We start from the raw sequence: 19,193 nt of genomic DNA on the forward strand, positions 1-19,193 counted from the left end.
GGCAGAAAGACAACTTTGACGTTTTTGCACTGCTTGTCCAGGTTGATTGGATGAGCCGGTGCATCATCAATAAGCAATAAAATCTTGAAATCGAGATTTTCCTTGGCACAGTATTCCTTTCAAGCAGGGACAGCATGAAGAGTCAGCCATTCTGAAAAAATAGCTCCAGTTATCCATGCCTTCTCATTGGATCTCCAAATGACCGGAAGGTGTTCCTTTGAAAATCCCTTGAGAGCTTGTGGTTTGGATTTGGTTTCGGATTTGTACACTGTCAGCGGTTTCATCTTCATGTCTCCGGCAGCATTACCACCTAGAAGCAAGGTTAGGTGGTCTTTAGCTGCTTTAAATCAGGGCACTGTCTTCTCTTGGGAAATGTAAGTCCGCTCAGGCATCCTCTTCCAATAGAGGCCCGTTTCATCGACACTGAAGACTTGCTTAGGGGAGTAGCCGCCTTCCTCAATTATTTTCTTGAGATAGTCTGAGAATTTTTTAGCTGCTGCAGTATCGGCACTAGCCGCCTCACCGGACATCTTGATGTTATGCAGGTGGAAGCATCTCTTGAACTGATCAAACCATCCTGACTTGCCGTGAACTTCTCTATCTGTGATCCTTCCCCTTGGTCTCTCTTCAAATTGTCATACAAACTATTTGTCTTAGCTTGTATCACTAGCAAACTTAGAGGTATGTTCTGTTGGTTTTGATTCTCTATCCACAGTGAGAGAAGACACTCCATGTTTTCTGGCAAACAACTTCTTGATCGACTTATTGTAGTAGCACTGCACGGTGTTACACACGGAGCACTAGCCCTGATCTTGTTGGCATTACTCCAAATTTTTCCTCAATGGTCGGAGTAAGACCTAGAGCAATGCCAATGTCTTCCGCACGCTCACCTGCATCAAAATGCCTTAAAGTGTCTAATTTAGTACCCAAACTAATGGTTTTCCTAGTGCTAGGCACTCAACTATCACTTGCTGGACGTTTTTGACTCATGATCCTGGGTGATACTCCTCCGGACAGCACATGCACATGCTACTCTTCACTCTCTTCAGCCTGGAGTGATTGGGGTCATGCAGCATCAACCAACTACTGAAAGGGAAAGAATTTGGAAAACCCATGGTAAAACAATTCCATGGTAATCTGCTCCCTTACTGGTTCTATGCATCCATACACTGCTTCTCCCCACTTGCTAGAGCGAAGCAGGTGCTGGAACACTATTAACTTGCTTTGGGCGGGCTGCCGCCCCCTTAGTTCTTACCCCCCTCCCACGAAGGGGGGGAGCGCGGATAGACGTTGTGTATTCAGGCGCAAGACAGCAAGCAGGGCCGCCGCTGTGCACCCACCACAGCTGCTTTGCAGGTAGCTGGTGGCCTCGGGCAAAGCCTCCGCAAGTGCTCAGCGTAGCGCTCTATTCCTGAGCAGGGAGGAGGGCAGCAGCTGGGCCATAAAGCGATGGTGAATCGCTGGGGAGTAGTGTGCATGTGGAGTGTGTTTACAAACATATAGTAGTTGGGAGGTGTCCCTGCCTTACCCCACACAGGCACAGCCTGCTGCAGACAATGAGGCGGGCAAGGAGGCTGAAGATGCCATCTTAGGCTAGGAAGCATCTTGAGCAGTAGCAGCGGCAGCTTCCCCCATTGCAACTCAGGTACAAGCACAGGCGCCGACTTTGCCAGAGGGTGCTGAACCCCCGGCTCTGCCCCAGACCAGCCCCCACTCCACCCCTTCCCCCAAGGCCCCACTCCTGCCCCGCCTCTTCCTGCCCCCGCTCCATCCCCTTCCCTGAGCACGCCGCATTCCTCAATGCTGCAAACAGCGGATTGCAGTGAGCAGGAGGTGTGAGATGCTGATCCGCTGCTGGCGGGTGGAAGGCACTGCACTGGGGGGGGGGGAGGGGAGCTGATAGGGGGGCTGCTGGCCCACCCTGGTTCCAAGCCTTCACGCGGACGGGCTGCTCTTCCAGAGAATCCTGCAAGCAGAGGACAAAGCAGGCGGCCAAACAACGTTTATAAGGGAACATTGTGCAACTTTAAACGAGCATGTTCTCTAATAGAACAGCAACGTAACAATGAAACAAGGTTAACCGGGAGGATGTTAAGTAAGGCGTTACTGTAAATATTGACAACAACAGAAGTTCTTTAAACTGATTTGAATCTCAATTACACACTGAAGTGGCTTTTAGAGTAGAGCCTTTTATATTTAAAAAAACCAACTTGTGAAACTAACCCTGTCAGAATGACTGATCTATAGTACACAAAGAAAACAGCACTGTTACAAATCTAAGGGCATATTCTATGTTGTACATTCAGATGACAGTAGCAGAACATTTTCATATGTAGGCCTAGTTGACTGATTTAAATCAAAGTGATTTATTTCACCAATTTTAATTATGATTAAAATCAACAAGCTGGAAACCTTGAGTTTAATCTTGTTTTGCATTACTTCAGTTACCTTCCTAATGTCGGGTTGATTCTCATTGGTTGGTAACCATTACACTGTGTTGATTTGCATGTCCCATGGACTTAAATGAAAGTTATGTGTGCACAACTGATGGGAAGATGGGTCTTATACCTGAAATATACTAGTGGTGTTCTGTTACCAATGAACAACATATACCCGCCTGCCTTGTTTGGAAGCAAGTCAATCTACCTGACATCCAAAAGCATATTCAGTTTTGCTGCTGAAGACTCTTAGGGTATGTCTACATAGGAACTAGGCAACCATGGCTGGCCTGTGCCAGCCTACTCAGACTCGCGGGGCTCATGCTGCGGGCCTGTTTCATTGCTGTGTAGACATCTGGGCTCGGGCTGGAGCCAAGGCTCTAGGACCCTGCGAGGTGGGAAGGTTCCAGAAGTTGGGTTCCAGCCCAAGTCCAAAAGTCTCCACTGCAATGAAACAGCTCTGCAGCCTGAGCCCCACGAGCCTGAATTGGCTGGCACGGGCCAGCCACAGGCGTCTAGTTGCTGTGTCAACATACCCTTTGTTTGTGCTTATGATAAGGCACATATATGAGCACAAAATCAGAGGCAGCTGCTGAAGCCAGCTTAAATTTGTAACTTAGTGACCAAAAGTTACAGAGTTAAATATTTCTTATAGCCTCTTTTCTGCTTTTCATACATTGAACAATTTTATTGTCACCATCTTGGAAGTGTGAAGACACACAGAAACTAAAATCTATTCACTTCACTTTCTTCCACATCACAACGTTTGACATAATAATATCACTCAGGAAAACTTTCAGTTTTTAAGAGAAGACTGTAGTCAGTGGGAGGAAAGTTCACACTTTATATGAACACAGACTACAAATTAAAAACTAAACAAATGAGTTAATGTGACTATAAATATTGATATTTTACAACTCAAAAGGAGATATATGTATACACCGGCTAAATATATAGCTCTGAACATACAGATCTGAGAGCTTTTACATTTACAGAACCACACTTTACAAATAAGAATATGGGTTAAAGATAAGTACTTACTGTCCAGAATTTGATAAAATACTGTAAATCTGTTGCAGCAATGAAAAGGCAGTACAGTAGAGAATAAGCCAAGAAAAGAAGGAAAAATTTGTAATTGGAGAATCCAACGCAGTTGTTCACCCTGGCAACAACAAAAAATAAGTACATGAAAAACTGAATGAAAACAAATACATTTTAATAATCTTTATTTAAATTGCTTTAGTCTAATTTTTAATGTACTCATTTACTGTAAAATAATTTTAGCATAAATCTGTAAACAAAAGTAGTAGTTTCCTGTATCTCTCTCTAATGCCATAAACTGTCTATGAAATTCTTCATTAAGACATTCTTTAAAAAAAAAGAATTTAATACAGATGGATGAAATAAACAGCTGTTTGCTTTTGGACTCCAAAGTAGTATTTCAAAGAACTTCCACAAGTCCTCCCCATGCTCTCAATGTCAACAAAAATCTGCAGGCTGAAATCAGGCATAGAAAGGGCCTAATTTGAAAGGAATCTTTTTGACAAATTAACATATGGATGAATATCAGGATTTTGTGGAGAAACTTCCAAGTCTTAACTATGGCAACCTCCAATATGATGTTTTACTATTATAATACTGCTTAAACATTTAAAACTATCTAATACAAGATAATCAAATTATTGAGATGGGTACATTGGAAACAATATCAAGCCATTACCAACTGGAATGAAGGGACACTACATTTACGATCTCATAACTATAGTTGCACGTATTTTGAACAAGACTAAAATTGTTTGAAAGGGTCAGAATTTTGGAATCACAATCCTTAACATGTTGAAAGAAAGGATGAAATAGAGAATCCTAACCTCAAACAAAGAGACAAAGTGAAAAACTCTTAACCCTTAAGGAATATTTAATATAAAGAGAGAAATCAATCAAGCTTATGAAGTGCCGAAACTTGAAATGACTCAATTAATAAAAAAAAGACTGTCTTTTAAAACAGATCAACACCAAGAAAAAAACCTTCTCTTTACAATGCAAAAGATAACCCTCTCTGTAGTCTCCAAAGCAGCAAAGGAGGATTCTGCTGCAGCAGATTTCCTGAAGCATTCCTGACCTAAACCATCATCAGTGAAGACTGGCTGCATCTTATAGGGAACATGGGCCAGGTTTGAGTTTGGATCTGGATAACTATTTGGTCAAATGATAAATGAAGTTTATTACTAATAAGGAATGCTAAAGCAGGTTTGATTTTAGGCGAATAGGCACTGCAGTAGGCCATAGCATAGAATTCAGAGACACCGGAGTTCTCCAACCTTCCGTTAAGAGTGTGCATGTGTGGGTTTTGTGTGTTACTATTTCCCCAAGTAGATATTAAAACCTCCCAAGTCTGTTATCTAATTAGTTAAAGATTAGCTGGGTTAAAAATGTGTTATTTCAGAACTGCTAAGTGCCTAACTTAAGAATGATCAGGTCTGCATCTGTGCAAAAGCATCCAAAAAATGCAGGAACTATATTAATGTGTAAAGGGGAAATAAGCTAAATAAATGGAGTATAACATAGGTTGTATGATAGAGAAACTTAAGGTGGAACTCTAAAGTGGCAAGCTACAAAGAAATCATTCAAAGAGTTTGTCTACACAGTGGGTTAGTGCACACCAGGCTTGGGTGTAAATTCTAGTGCACATCAGCGTGTTTCACACTAACCAGCCATGTGGACTCTGCTGGCACACCCTGAGCTCTCTAGTGCAAGCGTTTAGTACGAGCCAGCAGGGGCCACACAGCCAGTTAATACACGACCTACTGGTGCACAATAGAATTTAGACCCTACCTGTGGATTAACGCACACAACATAGACAAGCTATACTTCCTTAAAACAAAGGCATGATTCAGCTTAATCTTTTGGCAGACTCTTAGCCCAATTGACTGGATTAATGGAAAGGCAATCTTCCTTAACTTTCTTTTGAAGAGTGACCTCACAGCATATTAAGTGGTGGCGGCCGTTGTCTGGCTTATTGGAAAAGGTGTGTGCCCCTTTAAGGGCTAGAATGCCAGAAAGTGACATGGCTGTAGATCAGGTCAGCATGGTGACACTGACCCATTCTGCCCCCTCTAGCCCCAACCCCCCTCCGCCCCCCCCCCCCCCACACACATGACCAGAAGAGAATGGAGGGACTATATAGGTCCATTCCAGTGCAGGAAAAACCCTCTTTTACCTGGACCAGGCGGAGCAGCAACTAGAAGTGGTGACATACCGGGTTTTGTCAAAATCTGCTGTGGGCACTGCACTAGTCACTCCTTTCTCCAGGGACTGGGAAGGAATTTTCCCTCACTGCCAGACTGTCCAAGATGAAGTGTGGGGGGAGGTTTGCCATCCCCATAGTGGGTTCTGGGGGGCTTAGTTGGGGCAAACATGAAACGGGAGTTAGGCTATGATGTTGCAACTCATTATGTAAATGTGGAGTAGATGTCCAGTGCAGGTACTCCCTAGGGAAAGGATACAGTGATCCAATAAACTGAATTGGTAAAGGATTTAAAGGAGTTATTCTTTAAAAGAGTGGGAACAAGGGGGTTCAGGGCTTCTATGACTTCAACAAGTTAAGTACAAATCTGTATTATGGATTTCGTAAAATGTCCCTTGAAATTCATCAATACACTACCAGCACCCACTCTATCCTCTACCTGCCTCATTTTGGCTCAGGGTTTATTGGATTAAAATGAAAGTGAAAGAGACTTGCTTTGAGTCGGATATGTCTGCCCTATACAAAATCTATCAATTTGGATAGAGAATGTCTTCAAATGGGTAAACAAAGCCAACTCTACTGAAAGGAAATGAGTTTGCATTCCTAAAAGCCTATGGTCTGGATAAATATATCTGTTAACTGCCCTTTATGTGTCAACTGAGTGCTACTTTTGCAGTATGTAGCTTGAGGCAATGGGTTTCTAATTTGACTTCTAAGTTTACACACTCCATCCCACCTCCCCCATTTGAAAAGCACGTTGCAGCCACTTGCACGCTGGGATAGCTACCACAATGCACTGCTCTTTGTGGCATTGCAAGAGCTGCTAATGTGGCCACGCCAGTGCACTTGAATCTGACAGTGTAAACACATGGCAGCGTTTTCCCTGCTGCAGTCTCTGAAGGCTGGTTTAACTCCCAGTGCTCTACCTCTGCAAGTGTAGCCATGCCCATAGTTGTTATTGGGGCACTTAGTGCACTGGATGAGATGCACCACATGTTGTGATAGACATGTGTAGGACTCGTGGATCTTGAAAGATGTGTTGTGGGGGTGTTGATCATTCTAGTGGTGGAGATATGTCTGTAGGTTTTGCATCTGTTGTTCTGGCAAGGTCTGGTGCCACTTTAGGCTGGTGTGTCCTGGTCTGTGGGATGCTTGCTTCTGATGATGAATTTGGAGAGGTAGGGGGGTTGTTTGAAGGCCAGAAGAGTTTTAAAAGAGTTCTGTAAACCAATGTCCTAATTTATTTTAGAAACATTTACACTAGTGGGGTAGCCCACTTCTGGGACACATGGTACTGTGAGCATGAAAGTCAGATACAACTGCTAGAAGTATTGACTATGCAACTGCAAAACAAGATGAGATTATTATTAAATGTTGAAATTACAGTAGTGCAAGGGGCTCCAGATCAAGATCACAGCACCAATGTATTAAGACACTGTAGAAAGACAAGACACCAGGAATGTGTTTTAACTCCAGTCTCTTGTAATAGTGAAGCCTGTCTTTCACAGCAAACCCCTCAAAACTGTATCACCTTTCATTTCCGAAATTAGATGAATGAACTATACTCACCAAGGGCAATGATGGTCCATTTTCAAAATACATCTTTAAAAGAAAGCAAACAATTATATATGTGTTAAAATAAACAGGAGATTTAGAGTTTAAACTTAACACAATTGCTACAAAACATCTGATTTCATATATCCAGGAGAATGGGTTGACAATCAGCTACATAGACTTCTTCAGAATAAATCTCATTCACAGTTATATTCAAGTCTGCCCACATAATATACCACCTGCCTACAACAGAACAAGTAGGCTTTTTCCCCCTCTGAAAAGTGTAGTAGGCAGTTCAAATTATAGTTTTGCCATATTTTGTTACATAACTTAACAAGTCACTATATATGAGCACATTACCATTAATTTGTATTTACATTATCCACAAGTTGTTGCAGAAGTTCACAAAGCTCAACTTATGATGCCAGCCTCCGATGCCCAATTGTTAAATTTTCATACAAGCACATTTGTGCTTTCTCTCAAGCTGCTCCTCATGCTTGGGAGGCACAGCCTCTAAACAGCTGCAAAGCTACCCCAGTACTCCTTCAAACTCTTTTTAAAAAAAACAACTCTCCTTTGCTGTGATGCCTACAAAATTCCTGACATCAGTTAGGCTGCTTGTGTGCTGAGACCACTGCCTACCCATGCTGACCAATACTGCCTCTTTCCCTGTACTCCCCGTCTGTCTGTTTGTATCCATCTCTTGTCTCTTTGGGGAAGGAATGGTCTTTTTGTTCTGTGTTTGTACAGCATCTAGCACAATGGGGTCCTGGTCCATGACTAGGGCTCCTAAGCACTAGAGATAATTACTCCTGAGGGAATTCTGCACCAAAAATATAAAAATTATGCACGCAATATCTTAAAATTCTGCAAATTTTATTTGTCAATAAATAAATTTGGAGGCTCCAGCATGGCAGTGGGGAGCACAGGCCACTGGCTGCACAGAGGTGGGAGATCACCCTGAAGCCCCACCCAAGGACATGGACTCGGCGATGAGCTACACTCAACCCTGACACAGTGCAAGGGCCGGCCCGCCCCAGAAACACCTCAGAACCCTGGCCCTCCATGCCATGTGCACCAGGTGTGGGCAGGCAGGCTCATCCCAGCAGGATCCAAGTGTGGAGGAGCTTAGTGTGGGGGGATCCAGGTTTTTATCCTTCAAAAGTTATGTCCACTCTGGAAGACAATGATTGACTGGAGAACTAGTAAGTTTAAGACCTCAGAGATACCAAGGAAGTGATATATGATTATTTAAGAAGGCTAGTGATCTTTATTTGGACTGTTTAAAGCCCCACATTTTGTTAACAGCAATTTAACTAAAACACTCAGGAGAAAAGCTCTTCATTAACAATTCAACACCCTCACCCTTCTACTAAGGGATGAGAGCACTCCTAATCCACATGCGAGTTATCTAGGGTGGATAAAAATCAGTGAAAGATTTTTTAAAATTTAAATTCAATACATTTTTTCTTTTTAAAAATCAACCTATTTAAAATTAAATTTGAAACTGACAACCTACATTTAAGGCCTAAATTTACTATAAATCTATTAAAATAATTTAAACTAAATTAAATTCAATATTCAGTAAGTATATGTTTGCTGCCACAATTTTAAAGAAATTCAAGCCATTGAACTGGTGAAAGTCACTGGCTAAGCACCTGGAGCCAGAATTTATGAAGTGCTAAACCTAGGGTACGTCTTCACTACTCGCCTGAATCGGCGGGTAGAAATCAATCTCTCGGGGATTGAATTATCGCGTCTCGTCGGGACGTGACAATCGATCCCCAAATCGACGCTTGTACTCCACCAGCGCAGGTAGGAGTAAGCGCCATCGACGGGGGAGCCGCGGAGGTCGATTTGCCGCTGTCCTCACAGCAGGGTAAGTCAGCTCGGATATGTCGAATTCAGCTACGCTATTCGCGTAGCTGAATTTGCGTATCTTAACTCGACACCCCCCCCCCCGTAGTGAAGACGTAGCCCTAGCTTTTGATAGGGGCAGAGAGAATAACAGCTTAAATTCAGTTTATTCAACTAGCTCAGTTCAATGACTAGTTCATTCAAAGTTGAGCAACCCACTGGGAGCTGAAAAAGCAGGAATGCTTGTTTTCCTCTTACAATACCTGAATAAAAACAAGGTGTGAGGATGAGATCTACTAGTTCTAAAATCCCAAAGGACATAGTGGACAGAATCACTGTTCAATTCACTAACTACAGACAATACTTCTTTTGTTTAATAAATCAGTTTGAAATACAAAACTGTTTGATGAAGCTGATTTTTTTTATGTATCCTACACATTTAGGGTCGTTTTATTTATTAAAAAAACAATTTAAAATGCTGGGTTTTGTTCATTTTTCATTGAATTCCAATTTCCAAGCAAAGGCAGCTTGACACATATCAAGTTAAAAAAAAAAAAACTCATAAAACAAGAAATGGCTCATTTGCTATTTTCTGACAATCAAAAAATAAAAATCTGAATAAATGTATATTAAGCTATATAATTGCTTAAATAAATGTATACAGATATAGTATATCCTACAAGTTAGCAAAAAAGAATATCAAATGGATAATAAAGGCTATATTTAGTTACAAAACAACAGGTTTTAATGGTTACTAGTGAGAAAAGTACCTCTCTTTAGAAAAATAACTAAAAAGTACAGATGTAATACAAGATTAAAATTAATTATTTAAATCAAGGTTTCCTGCTTGCTGATTTAGATCATGATTAAAACTGGTACTTTTAATCACTGATTTAAATCACACCTCCCTGAACTCACCCAAGAAATTGTCCAATAAAAAACAAAAAAAGAAAAGTAAACATTCTTGATATTTGTAAAGAAAATTAAAAGCAGAAACAAACCTTTAAAAATACCTTTCAGAGTGTCTTTGTAACAAAACACCAAATATTTTTTTGTAATAAATAAGAAAGTAGCAAAAATGTATTGCTCAGTTCTTTACCATTTAGCAGAGGCATTTTTTTATAATTATTTTCTTTTGCATTAACAAGATTTAACAATTATTATTTAACATTAAAAAATTGTTCTTACTTGTCACACACGGAACAGTGATGGCAGCGGTCTGGTTTTACAAGTTGGCATCTGTCACAGTATCTGATTGCTGAGAAGAAAAAATATCCATGTAATATTAGATCTAACATAAGGTTATGCACATTTTAATATCGTTAGACCCACTCCAAAATAAATATTTATATCAGATCCTGAATTCCCTGAAACTTCCAATAAAGTGATTCAATTTGAATTTAGTGAGAGTTGCAAGTGTTCAGCACCTCATATAAAGGCTGGCTCAGAGCTACTAATCAAGTGCACTTTGAATTTTTAATACACATGAGAAATATTCCAACAAATTGCATTCTGGATTAATTATTAAAGCTTTTCACTGAGGCTACTTTTCAAATGAAGAAAAGTCAGCATTGCAAAACCTAAAAATACAGTAAAAGGCTATGTAACATGATTAGTAATTAATAAATAAATTCACATTAATTCTAAGAAGCCATTTTAGGAGTTTATGCTAATAATAGATTTAATTTTGTATATTGCCTTTAGGATTTGCTTACTTGGCAGACATGCATAATCTGAAACTAATGACACTGATGATATAATGTAAGGCCTTTGTTTAGTTTTCAGATTTGGCGTTTGCTCTTGCTCATATTTCTTCATCACTGTAGTGGACGTGCATAGGTGCCACAATAGTAGGTGCCATAGACAATTTGATATTAATATTTACCTTTTCAGGAATGAAAAATAAAAGTCAAATTGCGTCACCTTAAAATATATATTTCACCTTCTTGTAGTGTTTGTTAATACTGCAAGCTATCAAATAACTACAGGTAAACTAGTGCTGCTTTTGAAACCAGTCTTGACACTAGTTAGGATTTTAATAATATTGGAGTGTTTTCAATCAGTTTTCAGTTACAAATTGTGGGTGTGTATAAAGCAAAATAGAAAAATCAGATTAACTTTGACTAATATTTGAGTATTAACATTTTTTATGTTTTTAGTGTCTTGTTAATTCTATTACCATAATTACTCATTATTACATAGAATCTGCATTTGCAGTATGTTAAATAATGTATTTCTACTAAATAATAATAATAATAGGCATCATTCTTAGGTCAGTTTTTTCTTTTAAGCTTTGAAAGACAATTCATTTTTTTAAAACAATATCTAAAAATCTCACTTCCTACTGACAGTGAAATGTACCAAGACACATGTCTCATTGACCACAGAAACAAACAGCATTTACCTCCAGACATTGTCCTTGTATAGATAGGAAGGTCCTTGGCTGCTCGCCTAAAAATTTCTTGCTGGGCTTCACCTCTAGGCTCCCTTTCCAGCAGTTCTTTGTCTGCATATGACAGATGGAACTGGAAAATAATGTAATTTTTAATTACTAATGCCTAGAAAATTACATCTTTATGGACTTTTACTCCGACTAAAGGAAAAGGTATTCGTTAAATAATGATGGTGTATGTGTAAAATACTGTAGCAAACAACCCATTGTTCCCAAGAGACACAAATTCAAGTTTTGGTGTTTTTTTATTTCTCTTCTTAGTCAAAAGCAATTTAAAACATTTCCTGATTCCACTGTGTATCAACCTAATATTGATTGCTCTCCTTAAGGTAAAACAGGAACTCCAAATGTTTAAAATTAAGCAAGATTAATTGATATATCCTTAAACCATTTGGTTACTATTCTCTCTACAAGTTTCAAAGAAGACTACGTCAAAGCGTATTAATGAACTGTTAATGCATGTCAGCAGGGTCCACACAGTTCATCTGCAGCAGGCTAATGCAGAGTAGATTTAAATTCACATCCCAACTTGACACAAACTAAGTGTTCCTTTAGACAAGCCCAAAGTCCACCCCTGTGATACAGAATAAATCCAACTGGCTACTGAACAGAAGTTAGTTACTTTAGTCTTTCAATGTCATAAGCAGGAGCAAAGAAAATATAATACGCAATAGGTAGGAAAGCAGGAAGGGGAATTGTGTTAAGGAATCATACTTAGCAAAGTCAACAAATTAGTGCACACTATGCAATGTCAATTTTCTCCCTCAACACACCTGGCAGACTACTCAAGCAGCACAGGAAGAACATACTAGGGAGTTATGGCTACTTTAACCTTATAAAGGAATAGGAGCAGTATTACAGTAGAACCTCAGAGTTATGAACAACTACACACCTCATTTGGAACTGGAAGTATGCAATCAGGCAGCAGCAGAGACAAAAAAGGACAAATACAGTACAGTACTGTGTTAAATGTAAACTACTAAAAAATAAAGGGAAAGCTTTTTTTAAAAAAATTTTGACAAGGTAAAGAAACTGCTTCTGGGCTTGTTTCATTCAAATTAAGATGGTTAAAAACAGCATTTTTCTTCTGCATAGTAAAGTTTCAAGCTGTATTAAGTCAATGTTCAGTTGTAAACTTTTGAAAGCACAACTATAACATTTTGTTCAAAGTTATGAACATTTCAGAGTTACGAACAATCTCCATTCCCAAGGTTTTCATAACTCTGAGGTTCTACTGTACATCATTTTATGCTTACATAGAATCCAGAGTATTTTGTAGCACTAAATTACTTGTAATTAAAGGAATGATGTCCAGTAGACCTGTCCTTTAGCATCTGTTTCTACACTGCTGAACAAGGATGTTGTTGCATAATGTCGCTGACAATGAAGTTCAAAAGCACTACTGGAACAGTAGACATTGCCTTCTAATACCTAAATTTGCTGCATTTAATCCGATAGTCCATTTTAAACTCTAACAACATGAAATAGTTGCTTTCCACCCCAGGTTTAATTAATGATTTATCATATGATTAGCACTCAGTAGCAGCCTTTTCTCAACATCTTTTATTGAAATTCGTCTATAAGAATTTGAGTGGATCCCTCTTCTAATTATTCCTATATAGTCTTCATGCACAACCCGACATTCCAAAAGAGTATAATTATAAAAATCGTAGCATGTAAATACCAAATGAAAAATAGATTAACTTAATTTTTTTTTAATATTTCCCCACAAAAAGATACAGCAAATGTTGCTAAATTAAGCTCAACAGAAGTCACTGATGACTGTATTGTTGCAGAATGTTTCTCTAAATAAACAGTTCAATTCCGCAATGATTTTTCATGATAAATTATTTGTAAAAGTGTTCATAGTTCCCAAGTTTAAAAAAAAAAGGGGGGGGAGGGAGGGCATTTGAAAAAGCCCAACGTTAACCATGGAAATCACAAGTTAAGGTTACATAAGCAATTCAGCATCAAACTTACTATCCAATTCTTGTGCATAAACCAGTGAAAAGCAAATGATTTATACTTTTTGAAAAAAGGCTCATGATGAGTGCTTGCCACTTGAAGTTTTTCCTCCTACACGTCTGAACATTTTCTTCTTCTTAATCATAAAACTTTTCATAGTAATAGCTCTTTGCTATAAAATGGTAGTGGGGTTTGTGGAGAGTAGGATGGTTAAAATATGATTTACAAAAGGACTCTTAGTTGACCTGCAATTATGGAGGTCACATGACAAGCACATCCATAACGTATTTACCTACGTGTATTGGATGGTGCTCTCACTACTTCCCCCTGTATAACTTATGTCATTTAATTATCTTGAGTATTTTTTCTGGGTGGTGGTGAGGGGAATATGGGAGCCAAAGTTGTGGGTTTGGAGTAGGAGCATAGAATCATAGAAGATTAGGGTTGGAAGAGACCTCAGGGGGTCATCTAGTCCAATCCCCTGCTCAAAGCAGGACCAACACCAACTAAATCATCCCAACCAGGGCTTTGTCAAGCCAGGCCTTAAAAACCTCTAAGGATGGAGATTCCACCACCTCTCTAGGTAACCCATTCCAGTGCTTCACCACCCTCCTACTGAAATAGTGTTTCCTAATATCTAACCTAGACCTCCCCCACTGAAACTTGAGACCATTGCTTCTTGTTCTGTCATCTGCCACCACTGAGAACAGCCTAGCTCCATCCTCTTTGGAACCCCCTTTCAAGTAGTTGAAGGCTGCTATCAAGTCCCCCCTCACTCTTCTCTTCTGCACACTAAATAAGCCCAGTTCCCTCAGCCTCTCCTCGTAAGTCATGTGCCCACGTCCCCTAATAATTTTTGTTGCCCGCCACTGGACTCTCTCCAATTTGTCCACATCCCTTCTGTAGTGGGGGGACCAATACTGGACGCAATAACTCCAGGTGTGGCCTCACCAGTGCCGAAAAAGAGGAATAATCACTTCCCTCGATCTGCTGGCGATGCTCCTACTAATACAGCCCAATATGCCATTGGCTTTCTTGGCAACAAGGGTACACTGCTGACTCATATCCAGCTTCTCATCCACTGTAATCCCCAGGTCCTTTTCTGCAGAACTGCTGCTTAGCCAGTCGGTCCCCAGCCTGTAGCGGTGCATGGGATTCTTCCGTCCTAAGTGCAGAACTGTGCACTTGTCCTTGTTGAACCTCATCAGATTTCTTTTGGCCCAATCCTCTAATTTGTCTAGGTCACACTGGACCCTATCCCTACCCTCCAGCGTATCTACCTCTCTCCCCAGCTTAGTGTCATCTACGAACTTGCTGAAGGTGTAATTCATCCCATCATCCAGATCATTAATAAAGATGTTGAATAAAACCAGCCCCAGGATCGACCCCTGGGGCACTCTGCTTGATACCGGCTGCCAACTAGACATTGAGCCATTGATCACTACCCGCTGAGCCCGACAATCTAGCTAGCTTTCTACTCACCTTATAGTCCATTTATCCAATCCATACTTCTTTAACTTGCTGGCAAGAATACTGTGGGAGACCGTATCAAAAACTTTGCTAAAAAGTCAAGATATATCACATCCACCGCTTTCCCCATATCCACAGAGCCAGTTATCTCATCATAGAAGGCAATCAGGTTGGTCAGGCATCACTTGCCCTTGGTGAATCCACGTTGACTGTTCCTGATCACTTTCCTCTCCTCCGAGTGCTTCAAAATGGATTCCTTGAGGACCTGCTCCATGATTTTGCCAGAGACTGAAGTGAGGCTGACCGGTCTGTAGTTCCCCTGGTTCTCCTTCTTCCCTTTTTTAAATATGGGCACTATATTTGCCTTTTTCCAATTGTCCGGGATCTCCCCCGATCGCCACGAATTTTCAAAGATAATGGCCAATGGCTCTGCAATCACATCAGCCAACTCCCTCAGCACCTTTGGATGCAGTTCTGGACCCATGGACTTGTGCATGTCCAGCTTTTCTAAATAGTCCTTAACCTGTTCTTTTACCACTAAGGGTTGCTCACCTCCTCCCCATACTGTGTTGCCCAGTGCAGCGGCTGCGAGCTGACCTTGTCTGTGAAGACCGAGGCAAAAAAAGCATTGAGTAGTTCAGCTTTTTCCACATCATGTGTCACTAGGTTGCCTCCCCCATTCAGTAAGGGTCCCACACTTTCCCTGACCTTCTTGTTGCTAACATACATGTAGAAACTCTTCACATCCCTTGCTAGCTGCAACTCCAATTGTGCCTTGGCCTTCCTGATTACACCCCGGCATGCTCAAGCAATATTTTTATACTCCTCCCTAGTCATCTGTCCAAGTTTCCACTTCTTTTAAGCTTTCTTTTTGAGTTTAAGCTCACCGAAGATTTCACTGTTAAGCCAATCTGGTCGCCTGTCATATTTGCTATTCTTTCTGCACATCGGGATGGTTTGTTCCTGTGCCCTCAATAAGGCTTCTTTAAAATACAGCCAGATCTCCTGGACTCCTTTCCCCCTCATATTAGCAGCACTAAAGCAGTGGACATCTGGAGCTCAGGACGGAGAAGGAGGAGTAACATAGGTCTCCACATCCATCCCAGCCCTGAAGACAATTTTGGCTAGTTAAGCATGGCCAGTTTATTTAGCTTACTTGCGGGGTGAGGGCCAATGGAGGAGGGTGGGGTGTTGTGCAAGGCCCATGAGGGAATAAGGGAGTGTCCAAGAGGGCAGGGAGGCAGAAGGTTGCAGCTGGTTTGGTTGGCTAATAGAGATGGTTTACTTTCATACACCAAATATAATGAAGGGGATTCCATTTAAAAATGACATCTACATTGTTAGTTATTCACCTTTTAAAAAAGCTCCATGACTTTACAAGTCTATGCTCAATGTAGGCCAAAGTACATGTGCCAATTTGGGAGTTTAAAAGTGAACCCTGTGGCGGAAGCAGTGGAGATTAAGAACATTTTCTGAAGCTCTGCATGATTTTTTCAAGCTGTTAAGTTTTGATTAACTTGGATATGGAAACTACTGCAGAGCCATGAAATTTTCTGGGTGAAAAATTATCCTTCTCTTTTACATTATCCAGAAAATTTCAACCAGTTTGCTTTCTGAGATGAAACAGATGAGGATGAGGGGAACAAAATAAAAACTCTTAATGCAACCTCAACTATGGAGGCATGGTAGTGAGTCCATAGTATGGTAACTGGATAAATTAGACAGGAAAACGTACTTCTTGCTTATGTAGTGAATACTTTGAAAGAGCAAAAGATAACTATTCTTCAAAATTAGGGCCAAATCCTGCCTGTTTTACTCACACACGTAGTTCCAATGATTGTAGTGCATAAGAGAAGCATAATTTTGTCTTCTAGTTTTTCCAATTCCCGGTGTGAAAGTTCCATATGCTTCAAAGAATGGTACCTAGAGAGTAAACCTGATTCAAGAGGCAACATGTACTATTCTTGGAGCTTATTAGGATGAATCCAGCATTCTGCTCCATCTTCCTCATACTCCTCCAGACAAGTGGATCCTTCCTATCCCTCTGTAGTATTATAACTAGACATTAAAATTTATATTTAACTGATTAGCTGAGTCAACTGTAGCTGGACTTACAGTATGAACATCCTAGACCTTACCTGAGCAAAGACTAATTGGGATTCTCAAAGTCTGTAGGCAGCTGTTCTACAAGGTGACCCACAAGTGAGCCTCTCTCTGGCTGAGCCAGTAGGGGGTGTCCACTTTAGAAGTCCCTCTTACCCCTTCGTGCAATGACAGCATGAGGACTTGATTGTGTATGTTCAGAAACCAGTACTTTTTGAATGGTAGGCAAAAGTGATTTTTCAGAATATAACTGACACTAGGACAATAGGACAGCTGAACTAAGGTGAGAACTTAAAACACTCCATCTCAAATAAATTTGCAAAAAATTATATATTTATGTGCACTACTCCCCAAAGAGTGAACATCTCCCTAACTAAAACATTTTTATTTTATTGTCCTCTGTTAGCACACAAACGTTTGCTACATTTAATTTCTTTCCCATAATATATCAAACCACCAACATGATGGTAACAATCACTTATCACTAGCAGCCAGGGCCACATTAGAACTGGTGACCTTCAGGTATACAAGGTATAAAGTGTAAAGTTATCCAGCCTCCGAAATGTCATTTGACCACTTAAAATCACCTGAAAACGGCATATATCAGAAACTAACATAAATGTAATTTGTCCCAAATCTCAACTTACTTCTTTTGAAGGATTCATTGGTAATGTAAAGATTGTTTTCCAGTAAGACCAGACAAACAGCATGAAAAATAGGTGATAGGCAATCAGGCACACAACTAAAATTAAAGAGGGATGTAATTAATATATTATACAGAAGAGAACAACAGCAGCATATTAATTACATTATATACGCAAACTATCAGCATCATTAAGGCTGTAAGAAAATCATGTGCCACAATTTTGTTGCAGAAACTGCAACTTTTAACACACACTACAACTTTTAATAGTTTCTGCAAATGTTAGTGGCATTGTGACCCCATGTGCCATGTTGCAATGCTAATTTGGCCTGGCTGCCCATGCAGCAGGTAGGTCAAATCCCAAACTTGGCACACAGGGTTGCAATGCCAATCATTCAGATTTGGTCCAGCCACCCCTCCATCATGGTTGCCTTTGATCGACAAGTGGAACACATGGCATCTCTTCTGTCCTGCTGCCCTACTTTGCCTGCAACTTTTGAAGAAGAAAAAAATCACTACTTATTATTTTTTTTTTTTTAAACAGCCTTAAGCATACAGGTATACACAAATATATCAGTTTAATACAGTGTAATGATATTGGTAAACAAGATGTTGCACTGAAACCTTAAACAAAAATTTACTGTTGTAAAAAATATTAACTATAAACATTCAACTGAATTAAGGTAGTAAAACCCTAATCAGTAAAAGCAAAAAACACGAAGTACTTCCAGTATTTTCCTGGATGCATTGGATAAACTTAATCGATCCTTCCCTCCCTTTCAGTATTATGAGCCATATGTGAAATCGTTAGCTGTGCAAGAAAGGGAATAAAACGACCTAAACTTTATGCTGCACAGGCTATGAGAATCTTTCAGATACTGTACATGGATACATTTGGATTTGAATATTAGCCTTAATGTGTACTAGTTATTTGTTTATGGTAGTTTTGTTGTTACACAGTCCAAATGCAGGTTTTTAAACGGTCAAAACAGTTTATTCTTTAGATCCATTGTGATGTGTTCTTGTCGCTCTTAATAGTACAATCAAGATTTACTGTGTTGTGGTATTTTGTCACATTCTCTATGCTTACATTGAGAACTATGTCAGCAAATCTGTCTTAAGTGGATGGTGAAATTTTATGAACACCACTCATTGTACGTCCAATAATTGTTCAGTATTTTTGATATCCCTCACATTAACATATAGCATAGTCACTGTAACGAAGGACAAAGCCAAACTCCAGTGCCCACTCCAAGTAGCCTGACCAGATACCAAGATGTGCAGAAAAGAAGAATCCATCCCATTCCTCCAGGCTGCAGCATGCTGTACAGCTGCTGCACGCGGCGCTTACACATACCCTATATGATGAACTGGAGAGAGGATCTGCACAGAATGCTCTGCCCCTGCTGTGCAAGTGGTCTCTACACCACACAAAATGCCTGCACATGTGTACACTCCTTACACAGC

General features: G+C 40.1%; 1 protein-coding gene across 1 annotated transcript in view; it reads right to left on the reverse strand.

Annotated features, from left to right (window-relative positions):
• Positions 1–19,193, reverse strand: part of ZDHHC2 (zinc finger DHHC-type palmitoyltransferase 2) — a 42,818-nt gene that overhangs the window by 14,567 nt on the left and 9,058 nt on the right. Inside the window, exons 2-6 of the mRNA XM_065404979.1 lie at positions 17,731–17,825; positions 11,498–11,618; positions 10,282–10,351; positions 7,252–7,284; positions 3,480–3,600 (exon numbers count right to left, since the gene is read on the reverse strand). Coding sequence (XP_065261051.1) covers positions 3,480–3,600; positions 7,252–7,284; positions 10,282–10,351; positions 11,498–11,618; positions 17,731–17,825 — 440 coding nt within the window. The remainder of the gene's footprint in view (positions 1–3,479; positions 3,601–7,251; positions 7,285–10,281; positions 10,352–11,497; positions 11,619–17,730; positions 17,826–19,193) is intronic.

Source organism: Emys orbicularis, chromosome 5, assembly GCF_028017835.1.
Source record: "Emys orbicularis isolate rEmyOrb1 chromosome 5, rEmyOrb1.hap1, whole genome shotgun sequence".
In the NCBI taxonomy this organism is placed as follows: domain Eukaryota; kingdom Metazoa; phylum Chordata; order Testudines; family Emydidae; genus Emys; species Emys orbicularis.